The 20,719-nt window shown below is 37.7% G+C and overlaps 1 protein-coding gene across 6 annotated transcripts in view; it reads left to right on the top strand.

Moving 5' to 3' along the window:
• RABGAP1 (RAB GTPase activating protein 1) overlaps positions 1–20,719 on the top strand; it is a 174,759-nt gene that overhangs the window by 41,168 nt on the left and 112,872 nt on the right. For 2 of the 6 annotated variants that reach the window (XM_015116891.3, XM_015116892.3), the window contains 4 exons: positions 13,609–13,843; positions 15,329–15,533; positions 18,400–18,574; positions 19,158–19,315. In XM_015116891.3, the coding sequence (XP_014972377.1) occupies positions 13,609–13,843; positions 15,329–15,533; positions 18,400–18,574; positions 19,158–19,315 (773 nt within the window). Of the gene's footprint in view, positions 1–13,608; positions 13,894–15,328; positions 15,534–18,399; positions 18,575–19,157; positions 19,316–20,719 lie in introns of all 6 variants that reach the window. The other 4 variants (XM_077968054.1, XM_015116894.3, XM_077968056.1 and 1 more) reach the window with 2 other exon arrangements.

The raw sequence follows: 20,719 nt of genomic DNA, 5'->3' as shown, positions 1-20,719 counted from the left end.
GATCTGCACTGAGGAATTTGCTATTCTTTATAACCAAAGTGCTTGGATTTTGATAACTACGTTGGGCAAGAGGTAAGTCCTTGGGTTTAGAGAGAGAGGTGTTGGAACTGAGATCTCCTCATAAAGTGTACTCAGAGGCTACATCCTAACTTGAAAGGATAAGGGTAGAAATTCTACCTGTAGTCACAGGAAGTACATAAGGAAATAAGGAAACTTACGTTTCTTAGCTTGGACATTAATTTGGAGGAGGGTCTTGCTGGAAATTTGTTCCCACAGGCTTGCCTTCATGTATGTTTGAATTTACGCTACTTTATGTTCCTTGATTGGTAATACTCCAGGCACCTTACAGAAGCAATTGCAGAACTACTCTGGAAGAACATGCTTGCCACTCAGGCTATGTGGTATTCCCCCAGATAACCCTCTTAAAGCAGAGCACACAATCCAGAATTTACAAATATATATAAAGAGTAACTTATTATGAGCAAGTTAGCAAACCCCAGCAAAATTGAATTCCACTAGAACTTGGGCATTAGAATTATTAGGTATAACCTTAAGGGAAATTTGATTAAAATAATTAAAGACTTAAAATTAGAAAACATTTAAAAAGAACAAAATACCAAAGAAATTTAAAAATTAAGCCAACTGAAACTAGAATTCTACAATTAAATTTAGAGCCAATGAAATTAAAAGTGCAGCGGATGTGTTAAACAGCAAACTACACATGGCTGAAGAGAGAATCAAATACCTGGAAAATGGATCTGAAGAAATTATCCAGAAGATAGCATTGAAAGATAAGATATGAAAGACCACTTAAGAGACATAAAAATTAAGATGAGAAGGACCAACCATCTTAAGTGTTCTATAACAAGAGAGTGGGGAAGATGGAAGAAAATACTTGAAGAGATAATAGTTGAATATTTTCCGGAAGTGATAAAAAATATAAATCATTGGCATCAAAGAACACAGTAAGTCCCAAGTGGAATGATAGTGGAACTGGAGAACATCATAGCCAGAGAGAAAATAATAAAAGGCTGAATGAGAACAGAGATGAACTGGACTTGGTGCCTGTATTTAAGTTGCTTATAGCTTGGGGTAGATGACAATTATTAAACATCTTGTTACATTTGTTTCTGTTAGTCTTTCCTTTGTAACAAATTACCTCTGCCCTATTGTAGTGGCACATGTCTGTAATCCCAGCACTTTGGGAGGCTGAGGCTGGAGGATCACTGGAGCCCAGGAGTTCAAGACTAGCCTGGGCAACAACAGTGAGACCCTGTCTCTTTTTTTAAAAAAAATAAAAATAGTAAGAAGAACCCCCAATTTGCCTCAATACTCAGTGGATTAAAACAGTTGATTTCTGTTGATTTTGTGATTGACTGGTTAGTTTTTGCCGATCTTGCATTCATACAACTTCATTCATCTGGTGGGTCGGGTGGGGACTGGGCTTAAGTAGGATGGCTGGGTCTCCCTCCATGTAGTCTCTCATGTTAGGCTTCTTCACAGCATGGTAGTCTTAGGACAGGAGTAGCAGCTGTAAGGCCCTTAGGGCTGAGGCTTAGAAATTATACCACGTGGATTCTGTTGTTCAAAACAAGTCACAAGTCCAGTTCTTATTCAAGGTTTTGGGTAAATAGGCTATATCTCTTGATTGGAGGTGCTGTAGAGATTCTCTGGCCATATTTAATTTTCAACATCAGTATAGTTAGATGAATGCTGTGGTATAGACAACCAAAGGGTGATACAGAACAGAGGATGGAAACCTAACTCAGCTTGAGGGGAGGGGTCAAGGAAGGCTTCTTGGAGTTGGTAATGCTTTAGGTAAGCCTTTTAAAGAAAAGTGTTACGTGATGGTGTGGTTATAGAAAACATAGAGGTATGGCCGGGCATGATGGCTCACACCTGTAATCCCAGCACTTGGGGAGGCCGAAGTGGGAGGATTGCTTGAGCTCAGGAGTTGGAGACCAGCCTAGGCAATATAGTGAGACCCCATCTGTTAAATACATAGAGATACATTTCCTTTTTTTTTTTTAACCTAGTCATCCATAAACAGGTATTTTTCCTAATAAAATGTTTTGACAGCTCATGTCAAAATGTGAGAACTCTCCATAAAAGCAGAACATGTATTTTCTCCATCTGCCTGACGATATGTTCCTCTCAGTTGAGAATCTTAGCTCTTACCCAGAGATACTCTATAAATACTGGTTGGGGATGCTTTGATGAAGTAGTGTTTCTTACGCAGAAAGATCAGTTAATTTTTTAAAGTCTTTAATTCTCATAGAGCTTTCTTCTTGAAAAATATAATTGATATTATTTAGATGGAAGAAAATTGCCAAACTTTATTAGGATAGCAGATAACAAAAGTCACTCTATCTCAGTAATGCCGAAACTGATCTTCTGATTTGGCTTCTGATACTGCTTTTTTAGAACCTGATAATCTGCTGGGCATGGTGGTTCATGCCTGTAATTCCAGCACTTTGGGAGGCTGAGGTGGGCAGATCACCTGAGATCAGGAGTTTCAGACAAGCCTGGCCAACATGGCAAAAAAAAAAAAAATACAAAACGTGTATTTTAATCTCTACTAAAAATACAAAAATTAGCCGGGTGTGGTGGCACGTACCTGTAATCCCAGCTACTTGGGAGGCTGAGGCAGGAGAATTGCTTGAATCTGGGAGGCAGAGGTTGCGGTGATCTGAGATCATGCCACTGCACTCCAGTCTGGGCGACAAGAGTGAAACTTCATCTCAAAAAAAAAAGAAAAAGAACCTGCTAATCTTGTCTTCTGTAATGCTTGATCTTTTATTCAGTTACTGAACATGAACTCAGTATAATTAAGAGGGTTAGAGTGGTGGTGGTCGTGGAGACACATCAGTAAATATGTCGTCATGATACAATTCATCATGTACTAGAATCTAGGTATGAGCGAACTGTGTGAGAACGTAATTGTTGCCTAAAGAAGAAAAGAAAGATTATGTGTAGTAGGTGATAGTTGAGAAAATATTAAGAATGTCCTGTACAGAGAAGTGAGTCTGTAATGTGGTAACATGCAGAAGCTTGAAAGAACATGGAGTCAAGACTACTGCATGTAGTAGAATTGATTGTATTTGCTTTTCTTTTCCTCCCAAGATACAAATGGCCTTGTCTTTTTTTTTTTTTTTTTTAGTTATAATAATGTCTGCTTGATATAGAAAACCAGACAGTAAGAGAAGTAACTAAAACCCAGCCATGGCCAGATGCTGTGGGTCATGCCTGTAATCCCCACACACTTTGGGAGGTGGAGGCAGGAGGATTGCCTGAGCCCAAGAGTTCTAGACCAGCCTATGTAATATGATGGAACCCTGTTTCTATTTTAAAAATAAAACATTAAAATAAATAAAAATAAATAAAACCCATCCATAATCCCACTACTTAGTGAAACAGTCGTAAATATTTTGGGCCTGTCTTCAGTTGACTTTTCAGGATAAATTCACAAGCTGCTGTTCTTTCCCTTCCTCTTTTTCAAAGTATTACTAGAAATTCCTAATGGTAACTTTATGTTGTTTGGTTCTTTCTTCATACAGTAAGATAAAGAGACTGATAATCAGAACAGCCACGGTTTGTAAAGTAAATCATAAATTTACTGGTTTAACAAGGATCACAGAATGAGTGTGTGAGCAGGTTTGAGATGAGTAACTAAATCTTCAAATATCCAAATTGGACTTTTGGTTATTTTGTGTCATGTATTCTGACACAGCTAAGGTTATTTAGTGTTATAAGTAACATACGTACTTCTTAATTGCTCATCTTTTACACTGAAGCTCAGCAATATTACTCAGTTTGAACCATTTTCATTTGTGTTTTTGCTGCAGTAGGATTAAAATAGTGGAAACTGTAGATCATCAGGAATTTGTCTTTAATTTTCTGATCATCTAGGGACTTCTCAAGCACAAACTGTCCCTTCCTAAGCATGTTTTCTTGAGGGCCTAAATATCCCTCAGAAAAGGATCCCAAACTGCCTGAAGTAGCTTTGTGTAACTGGCAAATCAAGTGGGGCCAAGTTGGTATTGTTGCAGTGAAAGGAAATAAGGACTATAAAATTAGAAGTAGAAAATTGAGACCAGGAAATGACTCTGGATTTTGCCTTTGGAACATTTTGTCCTTTGGTTTCATAAATGCAGTTTTGCGCTCAAGGAAACAGACTTGTAGCCAATTCTACCATATAAGTTATTGCCTTTATTTGATATATTTAGAAAGGACAAATGTTATTCCAATATGCTGCTTTTGTACATGAATAGTAGATGTGTTCTTTGAGTTCTTTGGGTCACGAAAAGTAGAACTACTTGCTTTCTAAGTTTATTGTTTGTTTTCAAACCTCAACTCTAATAGGGGAATCAGAGTTTCTTTAGAAAGAGCTGAGCGTGGATACCAACACTTATTGGATGCTAACTATTTGGCAGGTACTGTGGTGTGAGAGTTAAATGACATAGTTCTGTAAAAACCACTCGATACAGTGCCTGAAATATACATAAGTGCCCAATAATGTTATCAAACCCTAATAACAGTCCGGTGAGATAGATATTAACATCCTCATTTTAGAGATGAGATAGACAGTTGGGGCTCCCAGACATTAATCCTCAGTTACAGAGTTTATGTCAGAGCAATGTCCCAAAGCCAGATCTGTCTTACTTGGGAGCCCAAGTATGGCTCCTAAGTTCAGTTGCATAGGCTTTGCACAGTACAGTTCTCATGAGAGACATTCACATGATTCATGCTGTGAATGGGGCGCCTCTTGGAGTTGTGCCACAAAACAACTCTGAGCCCAGTTTTTTTTTTTTAGTACCACCTTGCTATGTAAACAGAATTACGAAGAAACGATTCATCATGCAGTCTTCATCCCTGCACACGTTTATGTCTTATGTTTACAGTAGCTGCTAAATGCTCAATTGGCCTCTTTATGTTTATTGTTTTCCTTCACAATTCAGGACTTTCCTAAAGAACTGTTCCTTCCTTTTAATGTAGAGTACATGGAAATAAACACAAATCTAAATGTAATTCTTAGTTGTACTATTCCTAAATATTTGTTTTGCTTTTTTTGTCTTCGTATTTGTGCTAAATTACATTAGAAGTCTTTGTTGGACTTCAAAATATATTGTTTGTGTTTTGCACTGGGCTCTTTGGTCTTGCCTGGTATTCTTATTGCAAATGTTACACCTTAATGATACTTGCTCAGAATAATGAAAAAAGATGGTATTTGTTTTTGTTTTTGTATTTTAGTAGATAAAGCTAAAGTCATTCAAATTTCCTTTCTATAATTAAACCAAAATTTGTGGAATATTCAGTATTCAAGTAGGATAAAATCATACTGCTTTGGCTTCCATTCTTTGCATTTCTAACATTCAGTTCAGTAAATGTGTATTTCAGGTGTATTCTGTCCCAGTCACTATCTGAAGCTTTGGGGATGTAAAGATAATTTAACAAACAGTCTCTGCCCAGTCTGGTTCAAGGGACTTTCTAAACAAATATTTTCTAAAACAAGTAGCAATGCTAGAATAAACATGTATGCTAATATTATGGTAGTCCTGAGAAGGGAGTGATTAAATCCTGTCTAGAAGAGTTAAGATCTCCCAGAGGAGGTAACAGAATTTAAGGTTGGTCTTAAAGAATACAAAGGAGGAGAGGATGGCTTTCCAGGAAAGGAAACCATGCAAAGTGTGGGTGCTTGAAAGTTTATGATGTGTCCTGAGAAAGTTGAGTAGTTTGCTGTAACTAAGTGACTGGAAAGGTAGATTGAGCAGAGTTGTGAAAAGACTCATAGGATATACTTATGAATTTGGCTTTATCTTGTGGGCATTGAGGAACCATGGAAGGATTTAAAAACAAGGCAGTGCTTGATCACAACTAAGATTGGCAATTATGAGTTGAATGGTGGCCATATATGAAAGAGGAGAGAGAGAAGGAAGGCAGGCAAACTACTAACTTTGTGGTAGGCTTAGGAGAGGTTGTACTAAGGTATTAGCTATGCAGAGAAGATAGAAGAAGGGAAAAATGGACAGACAAGGGTCAGTAGGATTTGTGAGTTACATGGGAATGAGAGAAATCAAGGATGATTGTAATTCTTAATTTGGCCATGGAGTGAATGGTAATACAACTCATTGATTAAAAAAGGATGCAGGAGGGCTGAGTGTGGTGGCTCCTGCTTATAATCCCAACAGGGAGGCCAAGGTGGGCAGATACTTGAGGCCAGGAGTTTGAGACCAGCCTGGCCAACATGGTGAAACCCCATCTCTACCAAAAATACAAAAATTGGCTGGTTGTGATGGCACATGCCTGTAATCTCAGCTACTCAGGAGGCTTAGACATGAGAATTGCTTGAACCTGGGAGGCAGAGGTTGTAGTGAGCAGAGATTGCACCACTGCACTCCAACCTGGGTGACAGAATGAGATTCTGTCCCCCCCCCCCAAAAAAAAAAAAAGGTGCAGGAAGAGGATCAGTGGCTTAAGTTTTGGACAGAATAAGTTTGATATATCCGACTGAAGGTATCTATCCAGTAGACAGTTGAGGAAGGGATTTTAGGTATAGATTTGGGATTGTTTGTATGGTGTTGGGAGTAGATACCGTACAGTGGCACAGAAGAGTCTAATAACATGAAGTTAATGCCAAAGACAGAATCCTGGATGAGCACCTTTAGGAGGGTAGGTAGAAAAAAGGAACAGTTGTCTTCTCAAATTGCATCTTTTGTGGAAATCATACTTTTTCTGTTTTGTTTTAGGTCAGATTTTTTAGATACAATTTATACCAATAAAATGCAACCCTCTTAGTTGTACAGTCCTGAGTTTTAACAAATGTAAAGTCTCATGTAACGACCAGCATAGTCAAGATGGAGAATATTTTTATTACTCCCAAAAGTCCCTCTGTGCTTCTATATAGTCATACCTTTATTCCCCTTCCCTGGTAACCAGTGATCTGATTTCTGTCCCTATAGTTTTGCCTTTTCCAGAATGCCAGGTAAGTGGAGTCATACAGTATGTAGTCCTTTTGTGTCTGGCTTCTTTTACATAGAATAATGCTTTTGAGATTTGTCCATGTTATTGTGTGTATTAGTAGTTTATTCCTTTTTATTGCTTAGTAGTATTCCATTTTATAGATCTATAAGAATCTTTTTATTAATCCACTCACCAGTGAATAAACATTTGGGTTGTATTCAGTTTTTGGCTTTATGAATAATGCATTAACATCTGCAGCCAGGCATTGGTGGCGTGTTCCTATAATCTCAGCAACTTGGGAGGCTGAGATGGGAAGATAGCTTGAGCCCAGAAGTTTGATGCTGCAGTGAGTTATGATTGTGCCACTCTCCTGCAGCTTGGTCAGTAGAGAAAAACCCTGTCTCTCAAAAAATAATTTGCAAACATTTTTGTGTAGACATATGTTTTTATTTTTCTTGAGTAAATAATACCTAAGAGTGAGTCATATGGTAAGTGTAATGTTTAACCTTATAAAACCTTATAAAAAAATGGATAATGTGACTAGACCATTTTGCATTCCCAACAGCAATGTACGAGAGTTTCTAGTTGCTCCTTGTTCTTGCCAGCCCCTCTGTTGTCAGAATTGTTTTGAATTTTAGTCATTCATTTTATTTTATGTTACATTATTTTATTTTAAACAGGGTCTCACTCTGTTGCCCAGGCTAGATATCAGTGGCGTAGTCTCACTGCAGCCTCAACCTCCTGCGTTCAAGTGATCCTCCCACCTCAGCCTCCTGAGTAGCTGGGACCAATGTGTGTGCCAATGCCTCTGGCTAATTTTTAAAATTTTTGTAGAGTCAGGGTCTCACCATGTTGCCCTGGCTAGTTTCAAACTCCTAGAGACAGACAGTCCACCTGCCTCAGCCTCCTAAAGTGCTGGGATCATAGGCATGAACCACCGCGCCCAGACTATAGTCATTCTTTTAGGGGTTTAGAGGCATCCTATTATAATTTTTATTTCCCTGATGGCTAGTGATGTTGAGTTTATTTTTATGTGCTAATTTGCCATCTGTGTATCTTTGGTGAAATGTGCTTTTTTTTTTGAGACGGAGTCTCGCTCTGTCGCCCAGGCTGGAGTGCAGTGGCCGGATCTCAGCTCACTGCAAGCTCCGCCTCCCAGGTTTACGCAATATTCTCCTGCCTCAGCCTCCCGAGTAGCTGGGACTACAGGCGCCTGCCACCTCACCCGGCTAGTTTTTTGTGTTTTTTAGTAGCGACGGGGTTTCACCGTGTTAGCCAGGATGGTCTCGATCTCCTGACCTCGTGATCCACCCGTCTCAGCCTCCCAAAGTGCTGGAATTACAATGCACTTTTTAATTGGGTAGTTTGTTTTCTTCTTAAGAGTTCTCTGTGTATTCTAGATAGAAGTCCTTCATCAGATATATGACCTGCAAATATTTTCTCTGGCTTATCTTTTCATTCTCTTAAGAGTTTCTTTTGAGCAGAACTTTCTAATTTTAATGAAGTTCATGTTCTCAAGTTTTTCTTTTATGATTCGTACGTTTTGTGTCCTAAGAAATCTCTATGTCACAAAGATTTCTCCTGTGTTTTATTCTGTGTGCTTTATAGTTTTATGGCACGCTTAGGTTTGTAATCCTTTTTGAGTTAATTTTTTGTATATGATGTGAACTCTTGAGATTCATGTACTTGCATATAGATGTCAGATTAATTGTTCCAGCTTCATTTGTTTTGTCACTTTCTCCATTTAATAACCTTGACAATTTGTTGAAAATCAGTTGGCCATATATGCACATCTATTTCTGGACTCTGTTCTGTTCTGTGCCATTGATCTATATATTTGCCTTTTCACTAATACCACAGTGTCTTCATTACTTTACCTGAAACTACATTTATTTTAGAGATGATTGTGGTATCTGTTAGGAATGCTATTGGCAGCAAGGAAGAGAGCCCTACTAAGAGTGGGTTTATTTTTCTGCTATAAGAAGTCTGGACATAGGCAGTTGCTAGTTGGTTTAACTTGTTCATCCATACCAGGGTTCAACAGACTATAGCCTGCTGGCCCAATCTGGCCTGCCACCTGTTTTTGTAAATAAAGTGTAATTGGAACATAGCCACATTAGTTTGTTTACACATTGTTTATGGCTGCTTTCATGCTACAAAGTCAGAGTTGAGTAGCTGCAAGAGAGACTACATATAAAGCCTGCAAAGCCTAAAATATTTATTATCTGGCCCTTTAAAGAAAATGTTTCTTAACTTCTGATCTATACCATTAAGGACCCAATTTCTTTTATCCGCTCATTGATTTTTGGCTCACTGACTCTTTTTTAAGATAGGGGGTCTTCTTATGTTGCCCAGACTGGCCTCAAGTGATCCTTCCCCACAGCCTCCTGAGTAGCTGGGACTGCAGGCACAGGCCACTGTGCTTGACTTGGTTTACTGACATTTTGTTCTGTGTCACCTCATTCATAGTACATCCCCCACGGTTCTATATGCATGTTCCAAGGCAAGAAGAAGAGAGAAAGGGGGTAACACCAGTCATGCTCATTTATTTTATTGAGAAAATCAACAGTCTTCCAGAAGCTTCCCAGCCAATTTCTGTTTACATCTGAAAGGCTAAAATTGTGTTATATGGTAAGCCATAGCCGTAAGGGAGGCTGGAAACTAAATAGGCAACTTTTCTAGCCTCTCTAGTGGAGATGGGCATGTGCCAAAAGTAACAGTCATTCGCAGTTAGTCCTTTTATCATAATGAACCATTCATATTAGAAAATAAATGTAGCCGTAAGGGAGGCTGGAAACTAAATAGGCAACTTTCCTAGCCTCTCTAGTGGAGATAAGCATGTGCCAAAAGTAACAGTCATTCGCAGTTAGTTCTTTTATCATAATGAATCATTCATATTAGAAAATAAATGAACTGTGTAAGTTCCTAGCCCAGTGGTTCTCAAACTTTGTTACATGTGAACGTCTCATGGGGTGCAGAATATAGATTCTTGGGGCCCATGCACAGAGGTTTTTCTTGGATGAAGTCAAGGGATTTGCATTTTCAAAAAGTACCATATGTATTTTGATGCATATGTGGACCGTCTGGTAAATAACTATGTTGGCATCGTACTTTGGGATTTTGATTTGAGGCAGTGTTTCTCAGTGATTCTGTGTATCAGAATCATCTGTGGAGGTTTTTTGTTTGTTTGTTTGTTTGTTTGTTTGAGATAGAGTCTCACTCTGTCGCCCAGACTGGGGTGCAGTGGTGCAATCTTGGCTCACTGCAACCTCCGCTCCCCCAGGTTCAACGATTCTCCTCTTTAACTCTAAGCCTCCTGAGTAGTTGGGACTACAGGTGCATGCCACAATGCCTGGCTGACTTTTGTATTTTTTAGTAGAGACAGGGTTGTGCCATGTTGGCCAGACTGGTCTAGAACTCCTGGCCTCAAGTAATCTGCCTGCCTCGGCCTCTCCAAGTGCTGGGATTATAGGTTTGAGCCACTGCACCCAGCAAAAAAACCAACTTTTTAAAGCAGAACTTCTGAAAAAAGATTAATATGTATTAATGTTGACTGTGTGACAGATACCATACTATATATTACATGCTTTTGTTCATTTCATATTCCCTAGTAATACTGATAATTTTTTTGGATAGTGATGGTCAAAAATCATTAAGATTGTTTCTCAGAGTGCAGTTCCTAGACTAGCAGCATCACTGTGATCTGGAAATTTTTTAGAAATTCAAATTATTGAGTACCACCCCAGACTTACTTAATTGGAAACTCAGGTAGGGCCCAACAGTCTGTTTCAACAAGCTCTCCTGGTGATTCTGATGCATGTCAAAGTTTCAGAACCTTGAAAGGCACTGCTGAATGTTTCCCAGCTTGGTTTAGACAAAATTAGTTGACTGTCTTAAAAATAAAAAATAGCTTAATTGATTAAAGTATATTGGCCGGGCATAGTGGCTCACGACTGTAATCCCAGCACTTTGGGAGGCCAAGGTGGGTGGATCACTTGAGGTCAGGAGTTCAAGACCAGCCTGGCCAACATGACGAAACCCCGTCTCTACTAAAAATACAAAAACTAGCTGGGTGTATTGGCACGCGCCTGTAATCCCAGCTACTTGGGATGTTGAGGCAGAAGAATCGGCTGAACCTGGGAGGCAGAGGTTGCACTAAGCTGAGTATGTGTCACTGCACTCCAGCCTGGGCAACACACAGAGCGAGACTGTGCCTCAAAAAAAAAAAAAAAAAGTATGTGTACTATACTGTCACAGGTAGTAATTTGGAATTGCATTGAAGGTTCACAAACCATCTAACATGATAATTGTTGAGTATTGTATTTGATAAGATTATTCAAGGCATTTGTTAGGTTACTATCTTTAAACCACTCTTAAAACTATTTTGTGTGTGTACATTACTTTTTCCTAGTTTTTAAGGAAGAGTTAAGGACATTGAAGACAGTTCTTATGTTTATAAAATTTATAAAGTAGGGAAGAATGCAAGATAAACATGTATAAACACAAGGCAAATATATAAACATGTTTTATTTTAGGGTTAGCTACATTTCTGTGATTGGTAAATATGTTACAACGTAGGCAGCCTATCCCAACAGAAAACTTGGGTGTATTCATAAGCCAAAGAGCAAAACAGTACTTCATAGCACATATTATGTCTTTCTTCAATTACAGTTGCATTCCCAATTGTAGTTACTAATTGCTTCAACAGGGAATCTAATATCTTCTCTCATCTGCTTTTGGGAAGCTATATAACTCTACTCCTATATTTCTCCCTACCCTTAGAAAAGTTTAGGTTCACTTGGGCTGTCTTTTGCTTACTGGAGGTGATACAGTATTTCTTCTCCAGTTTTGAAAAGAGGCTAATTGGATCTAAGCTTTAGTTTGATTTTTAGGTGCTTTAAGAACTTTTTAAGCTGGTCATGGTGGCACTGCCTGTAGTCACAGTTACTTGGGAGGCTGATGTGGGAGGATCACTTGAGCCCAGGAGTTCAAGTCCACCCTGGGCAACATAGTGATATGGTGTCTTTTTTAAAAAAAAGTTTTTGCGACAGAGTTTTGCTTTGTCACCCAGACTGGAATGCGGTGGTGTGATCTGAGGTCACTGCAGCCTCAACTCCACGGGCTCCAGCGATCCTCCCACCTCAGCCTCCCAATAGCTGGGACCACAGGCACATGCTACCACGCATGGCTAATTTTTGTATTTTTGGTAGAGATGGGGTTTCACCATGTTGCCCAGGCTGGTCTCGAACTCCTGAGGTCAAGCAGTCTGCCCACCTCGGCCTCTCAAAGTGCTGGGATTATAGGTGTGAGCCACTGTGCCCATCAAAGAAAAAAACAGAAAAAAACCCCAACTTTTTAAAGCAGAATTTCTGAGAAAAGAAATTCAGTTGCACTTGTGTATGTGTAGAATCTGATTTAACAAAGGGTTAAAATTACTCAGCCCACTTGTACTTCCATTAGCAATAACTCCAAACATGAAATGAAATTCGCAGAAACAGAAATTGTCATTGAAGCCAAGAAAGAGGTCTTTATTTCTAAGGCAAAAGTACTTGAAGTGTTGGAATTTCCTTGGGAGAATGTCAGCAAAAAAGACTTGTCTTTTTCTCAATTATAATTTGCAGCACAAGAGACTTGAAGTTTATGGAATTATGAAAGCCAGAATCAATAAAAATACTTGAATTGGATTTCTTGGTAGCCCAGAGATACCTACCTCTGTTATTGGAATTTTGCTTCCTAGCCTCTGTGTTAATTTTGCTAGGGTAGGCCTCATTCTCTTAGCCCTGACGAATTTAACTTTTTGTTAGATTTTAGTCTTCAGAAAGCCTCCTAAATCAGGGCTCCCTCTCTTTTCCCATGACTTCATTTTTCTAACTCAATTTTTTTTTTGTTAATTTTTTTAGTATTTCTTAAGCATTTAGTGACAACACTGTGTTGTGTCACTTGTGGTTTTCCTTGGCATTGACCAGTCTCCACTTGATTTTGCACTTACTTGCTTCCTTGTTGAGGAACTAGTAATAACCCATCATGACTCCATAAAATTACTTGATATTGAAATAGAGTGCTTTTATTTCTCAGGACTATTTTGTATGTTCATGTCAGCTTTACTCAAGTGTTTCAGAACTTTCAGAACTTGTTCATATCATGTAAGTCTTCCTCAGAAATACAAGAGACTTGCATATGACAGAAGTGGTAAAATACCTGTGAAAATGTATTGCCTAATATGTATGTTTCTGTTGATATCTTTTGGAAGCAAGCACATTTTCCCTTTTTTCTTAAGGGCTAGAGGAGACACTAAGATGTTCTTCTTAAAAGCATTATTTCTTATCAGACAAAATTATAAATCTTTTAATTATTGTTAGTTTAGGACACAGTAAAATACTTTAATAACATTGGCAGGCTATCACATATATTTCTGGGTATTAGTCTCAAGTTCACTATGTACTTTTTCATGAAAAACTATATAAATTGAGAGAGCAGCTGCGCCCTTGTTTGTTGCAGATCTTGATTTATTCTATTTTTTAAAAAAATTCAGAAGATATCTTTGTATCAAAAGAAATGCTAATGATTTTCTTTGGAATGTGGACCCATTTTAATCAGTACTGGCTAATCTTTCTCACTTTGCTGATTGCATGTATTTGTGACCCTTAGATTGTAGGGAATGGAAGTGAACAGCAGCTGCAAAAAGAGCTAGCAGATGTACTGATGGATCCTCCAATGGACGACCAGCCAGGGGAAAAGGAGCCTGTGAAAAGGTCACAACTGGATGGTGAAGGAGATGGGCCTCTTTCTAATCAGCTCTCCGCTTCATCCACCATTAACCCTGTGCCATTAGTAGGGCTCCAAAAACCAGAGATGAGCCTGCCAGTGAAACCTGGACAAGGAGGTTAGGATTGCTGCATTGCTTGCGTAACTGAAGGTTATTGTTTTTAATATGTGAGTGTCCACCCTGTACTAGGTTTTATTTAGAACAGGCAAAAACCATTGTCTACATTCTCTAGAATCTCTAAATTCTAAATCTAAAGGGATGTGAGAGGAGTAAAAATATATATACCATTCTGATTTCCTTTTAAATGTATTTCAGTTGTACCAAGGAAAGAGAAAATATAACTAAAGGAAACAGAGGGAATCTTCCCCCCCCCCCAGAATGCTTAAAGATTTTTCAAAGAAAGAAGGAATATGAGTACAATATTTGAGAAATGGAGGGATAATTCTGGGTGAACAGATGTTTGCTCCAGACCTGTATAGCTCTATAGGAGCAGTTGCCAAGTTGAAAAAGGAATACTAGAGCATGGGGCAGAAAGACATAGTATGGGAGGAGAAGGACAACTTAAAGGCTCATTTGGAAAAGCAAGGTGTTAAAACTATAGATGTTATTGGGAAAGGAACGCCAAAGAGATTGAGAGAACATAATGAAGTGGCTAAGATGATGAATAAGAGAAATAACTCTAACAGTGCAGGTCAGAAAGATGACAATTAGGCCAGGCGTGGTGGCTCATGCCTGTAATCCCAGCACGTTGGGAGGCCGAGGCAGGCAGATCACAAGGTCAGGAGATCAGGACCATCCTGGCCAACATGGTGAAACCCTGTCTCTATTAAAATACAAAAAATTAGCCAGGTGTGGTGGTGCGCACCTGTAGTCACAGCTACTTGGGAGGCTGAGGCAGGGGCATTGTTTGAAACCAGGAGGCAGAGGTTGCAATGAGCCGAGATTGTCCCACTGCACTTCAGCCTGGCGACAGAGTGAGACTCTGTCTCAAAAAAAAAAAAAAAAAAAGAAAGAAAAAAAAAGACAATCAGAGATAGGAGTTTTCAGAGTGAAAAAATACTAAATGTATATTTGACCTAAATGTAAATTACAAAGTCAGAACAAATTAGAAGAGGCAGAAAAGTGAGTCAAATCTGAATCTGATTAAGACTGACTTTAATAGCACTATATTTTGAGTATCCTTTGTCTGAAATGCTTGGGACCAGAAGTGTTTCAGATTTCAGATGTTTTTGGATTTTGAAATATGCATATAATTGCCTGCTGAGCACCCCAAATCCAATAATTAGAAATCTGAAATTCCCCAAATAGTATTTATTTTAAGTGTCATGTAAGTGCTCAAAAGGTTTTGAAATTTGAAACATTTCATATTTCAGAGTTTTGAATTTAGGATACTCAACCTGTACCTAAAAATCTTGGTGTTTCTGATAGAGTTCTAGTGTGAGATTTCTGGCTTTCATGGGCATTTCTTTTAGGCTATGGCATATTATCTCATTAATACTTAATTTTAGACCCTAAATGTTACTTGCAGATTTTTACTTGCTAATCATATCAACAAAATATCAAAGTGAAAATAATCACTTCCTTATTCTTTGTTTCTTTCAGATTCTGAAGCTTCAAGTCCTTTCACACCAGTGGCCGATGAGGACAGCGTAGTTTTCAGTAAACTGACTTACTTAGGCTGTGCCTCAGTAAATGCTCCCAGGAGTGAAGTGGAAGCCTTAAGGATGATGTCCATCTTAAGAAGCCAGTGTCAGATTTCACTAAATGTTACCCTTTCAGTGCCAAATGTATCTGAAGGAATTGTGAGGTGAGACTGGTTTATTGAAATATTTTAGTATTTACATCAGATCTCTGACCTGTTGCTTTAGAAAGAAGCAATAGTGAATAAAATACATATTAATACTTACTTTACTTGTGTAATGTTTCATTTACCTGACACTCATGTTATGTCTTCCAAGGACTGTAACCTTTGTGAAAAATGGTCTCTTATTTGTAATAGTTTTTCATCCTCTTCCTAGTCATGTGTAGTACATTAGACTTTCAATGTTTTGGGAATAAATGAAATACATTGACATGAGTCAGCCTAAAAGATTATATTTTCCATGTTCCTTTGATGAAAATACAAGCTTGACACATTGGTTCAAAATGGAGTTTCATGCTGAGTTTGAAAGTTACAAAAATTTATTGTTAAATATTAACTATACCAGTACACCCCTTAATTTTTATGATGAGAAAACTGGCCAGGTGCAGTGGTTCATGCCTGTAATCCCAGCACTTTGAGAGGCTGAGACGGGTTGATCACTTAAGTTCAGGGGTTTGAGACCAGCCTGGGCAACATGGTGAAACCCTGTCTCTACAAAACATAAAAAAATTAGCCAGGCGTGGTCGCACGCACCGGTAGTTCCAGCTACTCAGGAGCCTGAAATGGGAGGATCACCTGAGCCTGGGATTTGAAGGCTGCAGTGAGCTGTGATCATGCCACTTCACTCCAGACTGAGTGACAAAGTGAGACCCTCTCTCAACAAAACAAAAGGAAAAAAAGATGAAAAAACTGAGGCACAGAGAAGCCTCTAGAAATGGCTGTTTATACTAATAGAACAAATAACAATTGCAGATAGCTAACCAGATGTCTGTGTCAACCAGCTAAATATACAGTTGCTCAATAAGTCAGACGAGTGCAGCTAAAATAAATTTTTTTCTGCTGTTACCAAAGATTCATGCTTATTTAAATTACCACATAAAATAGCCTTAATTCTACTCTACCACTAATAAATACAGTTAACATCTTGGCTTATTAAGATCTTTGCATATTGGTATGTGTATATGTCTATGTATGTGTGACTATACCTGCATATATATACGTACGTAATTATACAACTGTTAGAATCAACTTTTTTTGAACAACAATGGAACTGTCCATACCATCTTGTACTTAGTTTTTTATCATAAACCCTTTTTCATGCCAGTAAATATGATTAAAAATTTTAATTTATGATGGCACATTAATGGGTTATACATAAATAACCCATCTCTTATATTAGACATCTTAAGGTTTTTATCTTTCAGAGAAAAAAGCATGACTTATGATAGCTAATTTTAATTATACGGGAATATCAGTGTTTTAGAAATAGGTATCTTTGAGCTCAATCTTTTTAGACTTCTGTTGATTTCCTTAGGATAAATTCCTAGAAGTAAACTTAATGAGTTTGTCTGTTTTTATTGCTTCTGATAACATTGCCAACTAGCCATCTAGAAATATTGATCCAGTTTATACTTTTATCAGCAGTATATAGAGTGTCCATTTCTCAGTATCCTCAGAAGTATTTTGGACTTTCATGGTGACAGAGTAATAGCTGTTTGTTGATTGTAGTAAATAATCTGTATATGTAATTTTTCCCCTGAAGTATTTAAAGAACTATTTCACAAAGACTCACAAATTCTATTTATTAATGATAAACTATTAATAAAATTTGTTTAGCGTTCATTTCTAAATGTTTCTTAGTCAATACTCATTCCTCTAACTGAAGTTATACTTTAATATATTTTTAATTTTATAAAAAAAGTTAGAAAGCTAGTTGGTCTTACCCCACATTTTCAGAGTTTTCATGAAAGTGCTTTCAAACTTGCATTAGATCTTCTTCCTAGGTATTTCCGTGATGAGCAAGGCCTTCTAGGCTTTCCCCATTAATGGCTCTACCCACGTAGCGTTGAAATTGCGTAGTTTCTTTTTAGACCTTTCATAGTTGTGCCTTAGTGCCCTGAATAGAGTCTGGAATGTTTTAGGTATCACATAAATATTCGTTGAATAAGTAGATTTTTGAATGAATGCTATCCCTTTGATTTTTTACTGAATGGCATTCTTTTGCTTTTATTCATGATTTTTTTTTTTTGAGTTAGCATTTTGTATAATCTCTGTCTTTATTTTTCATGAATTAAAAAAAAAAAACATGTTTCAGTCTGAGAAAAAGCATCAGTTTTTTGTTTTTTTATTTTTTCATAGCAGATTAGGTCGTTTTTAAAGGAGATAATTAGAAACTCAGCTTCGCCAGATGCGGTGGCCCACGCCTATAATACCAGCACTTTGGGAGGCCTAGGCGGGCAGATCACCTGAGGTCAGAAGATTGAGACCATCTGGCTAACATGCCCCGTCTCTACTAAAAATACAAAAAATAGCCAGGCATGGTGGCACATCCCTGTAATCCCAGGTCCTTGGGAGGCTGAGGCAGGAGAATCGCTTGAACCCAGGAGGTGGAGGTTGCGGTGAGCCAAGATCGCGCCATTGCACTCCAGCCTGGGCAACAAGAGCGAAACTCCGTCTCAAAAAAAAAAAAAACAGAGGCGCAGCTTGAGTGTATTTTGGTAGGCTAATTTACGTGTTAATCTTGTCTTTAGTTTGTTGCAGACTATATAAGAAATGTGCTTATTCATATTTTTTATACCTTTCTGTTTGCTTCCCTAAAACATGATACCATATAGTTTTTACTACTATGGAATTATGTAATCAATAGCTTCCAGAATTCACATAGGACTTACTTATTAAAATTTAAGGTTAATATTAGCATACCAAATATATGATCTTCTTACTAGAAAGGATGAGTCTCACATCTTAATATAAACGTAGTACAGATTGTTCATAATTCGTCTAATATCTCTATATCTTTTTCTCTGAACAGACTCTTAGATCCTCAGACAAACACTGAAATAGCAAACTACCCTATCTACAAAATCCTCTTCTGTGTCAGAGGGCATGATGGAACTCCTGAGAGTGACTGTTTTGCTTTCACTGAAAGTCATTACAATGCAGAGCTCTTCAGAATACACGTCTTCCGGTGTGAAATACAAGAAGCTGTAAGTCCTCAAGAGAAAACTCTCTGCAAATGAAACTTCACCAGTGCTCTCACTAGGTTGAAATGATTATGGTATTTATTATGGTCACTTATGAGCCAGATGAAATTCTCTGCTAGTGTTTTAGTGATTCTAGCCTGATGGGCCGACATATAAATTAACTAAAAATTCGATTAACCAGAACTTTGTTGTTACTACTAAGAATGTCAGAGGAGACCTGTTGGCTACTTTTGATTGGGTTAAGTAGGCATTCTGGTTCTAACGTTGTCAGATTTGCAAACCATTCTTTTAAATCAGAACTTGTTAGAACTGTTTTCATTGTAATATCTTCAGATAGTTTCTAACAATTTAGGAAATGATTTTTAATTGGATTTATAGTGCTTACAACCATTTCTTTTTTAAAACCCCTTGTCTGACCACTTTCAGTGTTGCTTGCTTTATAGGCCTAACAAATTAGGTAATTTACCAAAAGAAATAAGTGGGATAAAGATAATCATTGCCTTCCAAAGTAGGTAACCGTTCATCCTTAATAAAAGTATTTTATATCTTTTGATAACAGCCCATTTCCTAACATGTCTGGTTGTAGGTAAGCCGGATACTTTACAGTTTTGCCACTGCCTTCCGCCGTTCTGCCAAGCAGACCCCACTTTCAGCCACTGCTGCACCCCAGACTCCTGACAGTGACATCTTTACCTTCTCTGTGTCTTTAGAAATAAAAGAAGATGATGGTAAAGGTTATTTTAGGTAGGGAATCTTACTTTATTCATGTATTAACATGCTGTGGTTCAGGGGAAATTCTAGGTCAGATTATAACTTTCATACCATAAAATGATTGCTTTTAAAGGGAGGGCTTTTAAAAAAATGTGGGTGATAAAGGAAAATAAATACATAAATTTAACAGAGGCAAAGTTTGAAGAATTTTAAAGCAATTAAAAAAATTGTCATATGGGGAACATGTTACTACCTTCTTTTAGTCAGATACCAAGTGGCTAACTGCTCATAAAAATATGGCCAAAGCTCCGGGCGCTGTGGCTCATGCCTGTAATCCCAGCACTTTGGGTGGCTAAGGTGGGCAGATCACCTGAGGTCGGGAGTTTGAGACCAGCCTGACCAACATGGAGAAACCTTATCTCTACTAAAAATACAAAATTAGCCGGGCGTGGTGACAGGTGCCTTAATCTCAGCTACTCAGGAGGCTGAGGCAGGAGAATTGCTTGAACCTGGGAGGCAGAGGTTGTTGTAGTGAGCAGAGATCCTGCCATTGCACTCCAGCCTGGGCAACAAGAATGAAACTCCATCTCAAAAAAAAAAAAAAAAAAAAAAAAATATATATATATATATATATATATATATATGTGTGTGTATGTATAAACACACACATATGTATATATACACATATGTATATATACATGCGTATATACACATACACACACACGTGTATATATGTGTGTATATATGTATATACGTGTGTGTATATATGTATGTATATGGCCAAAGCTTAGCTGGATTTGTAGCTATATTTGTTTTGCTGATTGTATTTGCTTGTTTTAGTTGGTTGATTTACTTGTATTAGTAATCGAAAAATCTTAAGCATTTTCAAGTCAGGTTTTCCCAGTAAAGTTATCTGCATACATTGGAAGGGGAGAAATAAGGTCTGTATCTGAAGTCTAATCTTCTGTAGGGTTAGAAGCACTGATTTTAATTTTTAAATGTAATGATAATTCTTTGAGTGGTGGAAAAAAACATGGAATAGAAGTCAAAACTTAGCTTTAGTTTAATTGTTGTTACTATTAACAGTGTCCCCATTTCCAAGTTTCTTTACATCTGTCAATAATTTCCTCATTTATTAAATGAGGTGGCTAGACTCTAAAACCCTCTCTCACTTTAAAATTTTGTGGTTGCAAGATGACTTGATTTTTTAAAAATTATAGCCCATGTCACAAAATGATTGTATTATAATCAATAATTGCATGTCTGTTTCCTCCATGACTACTTCATTAAATTGGTAAAATGAAGTTATATAAAATTATGAATATTTCTAATATTTTGCTTTTAAATTAAGAAGCACAGTGATTGGTTTATTAGACTATTTATTAGAAAAACTGATAATTCTTAGTCTCTCTTCAGACTTTGGAATTGTCATGCCAT

The sequence above is a fragment of the Macaca mulatta genome, chromosome 15 (genome assembly GCF_049350105.2).
Source record: "Macaca mulatta isolate MMU2019108-1 chromosome 15, T2T-MMU8v2.0, whole genome shotgun sequence".
NCBI lineage: Eukaryota > Metazoa > Chordata > Mammalia > Primates > Cercopithecidae > Macaca > Macaca mulatta.
The sequence above is the reverse complement of the archived record's forward strand: the minus strand, read 5'-3'. Positions and strand labels throughout refer to the sequence as shown.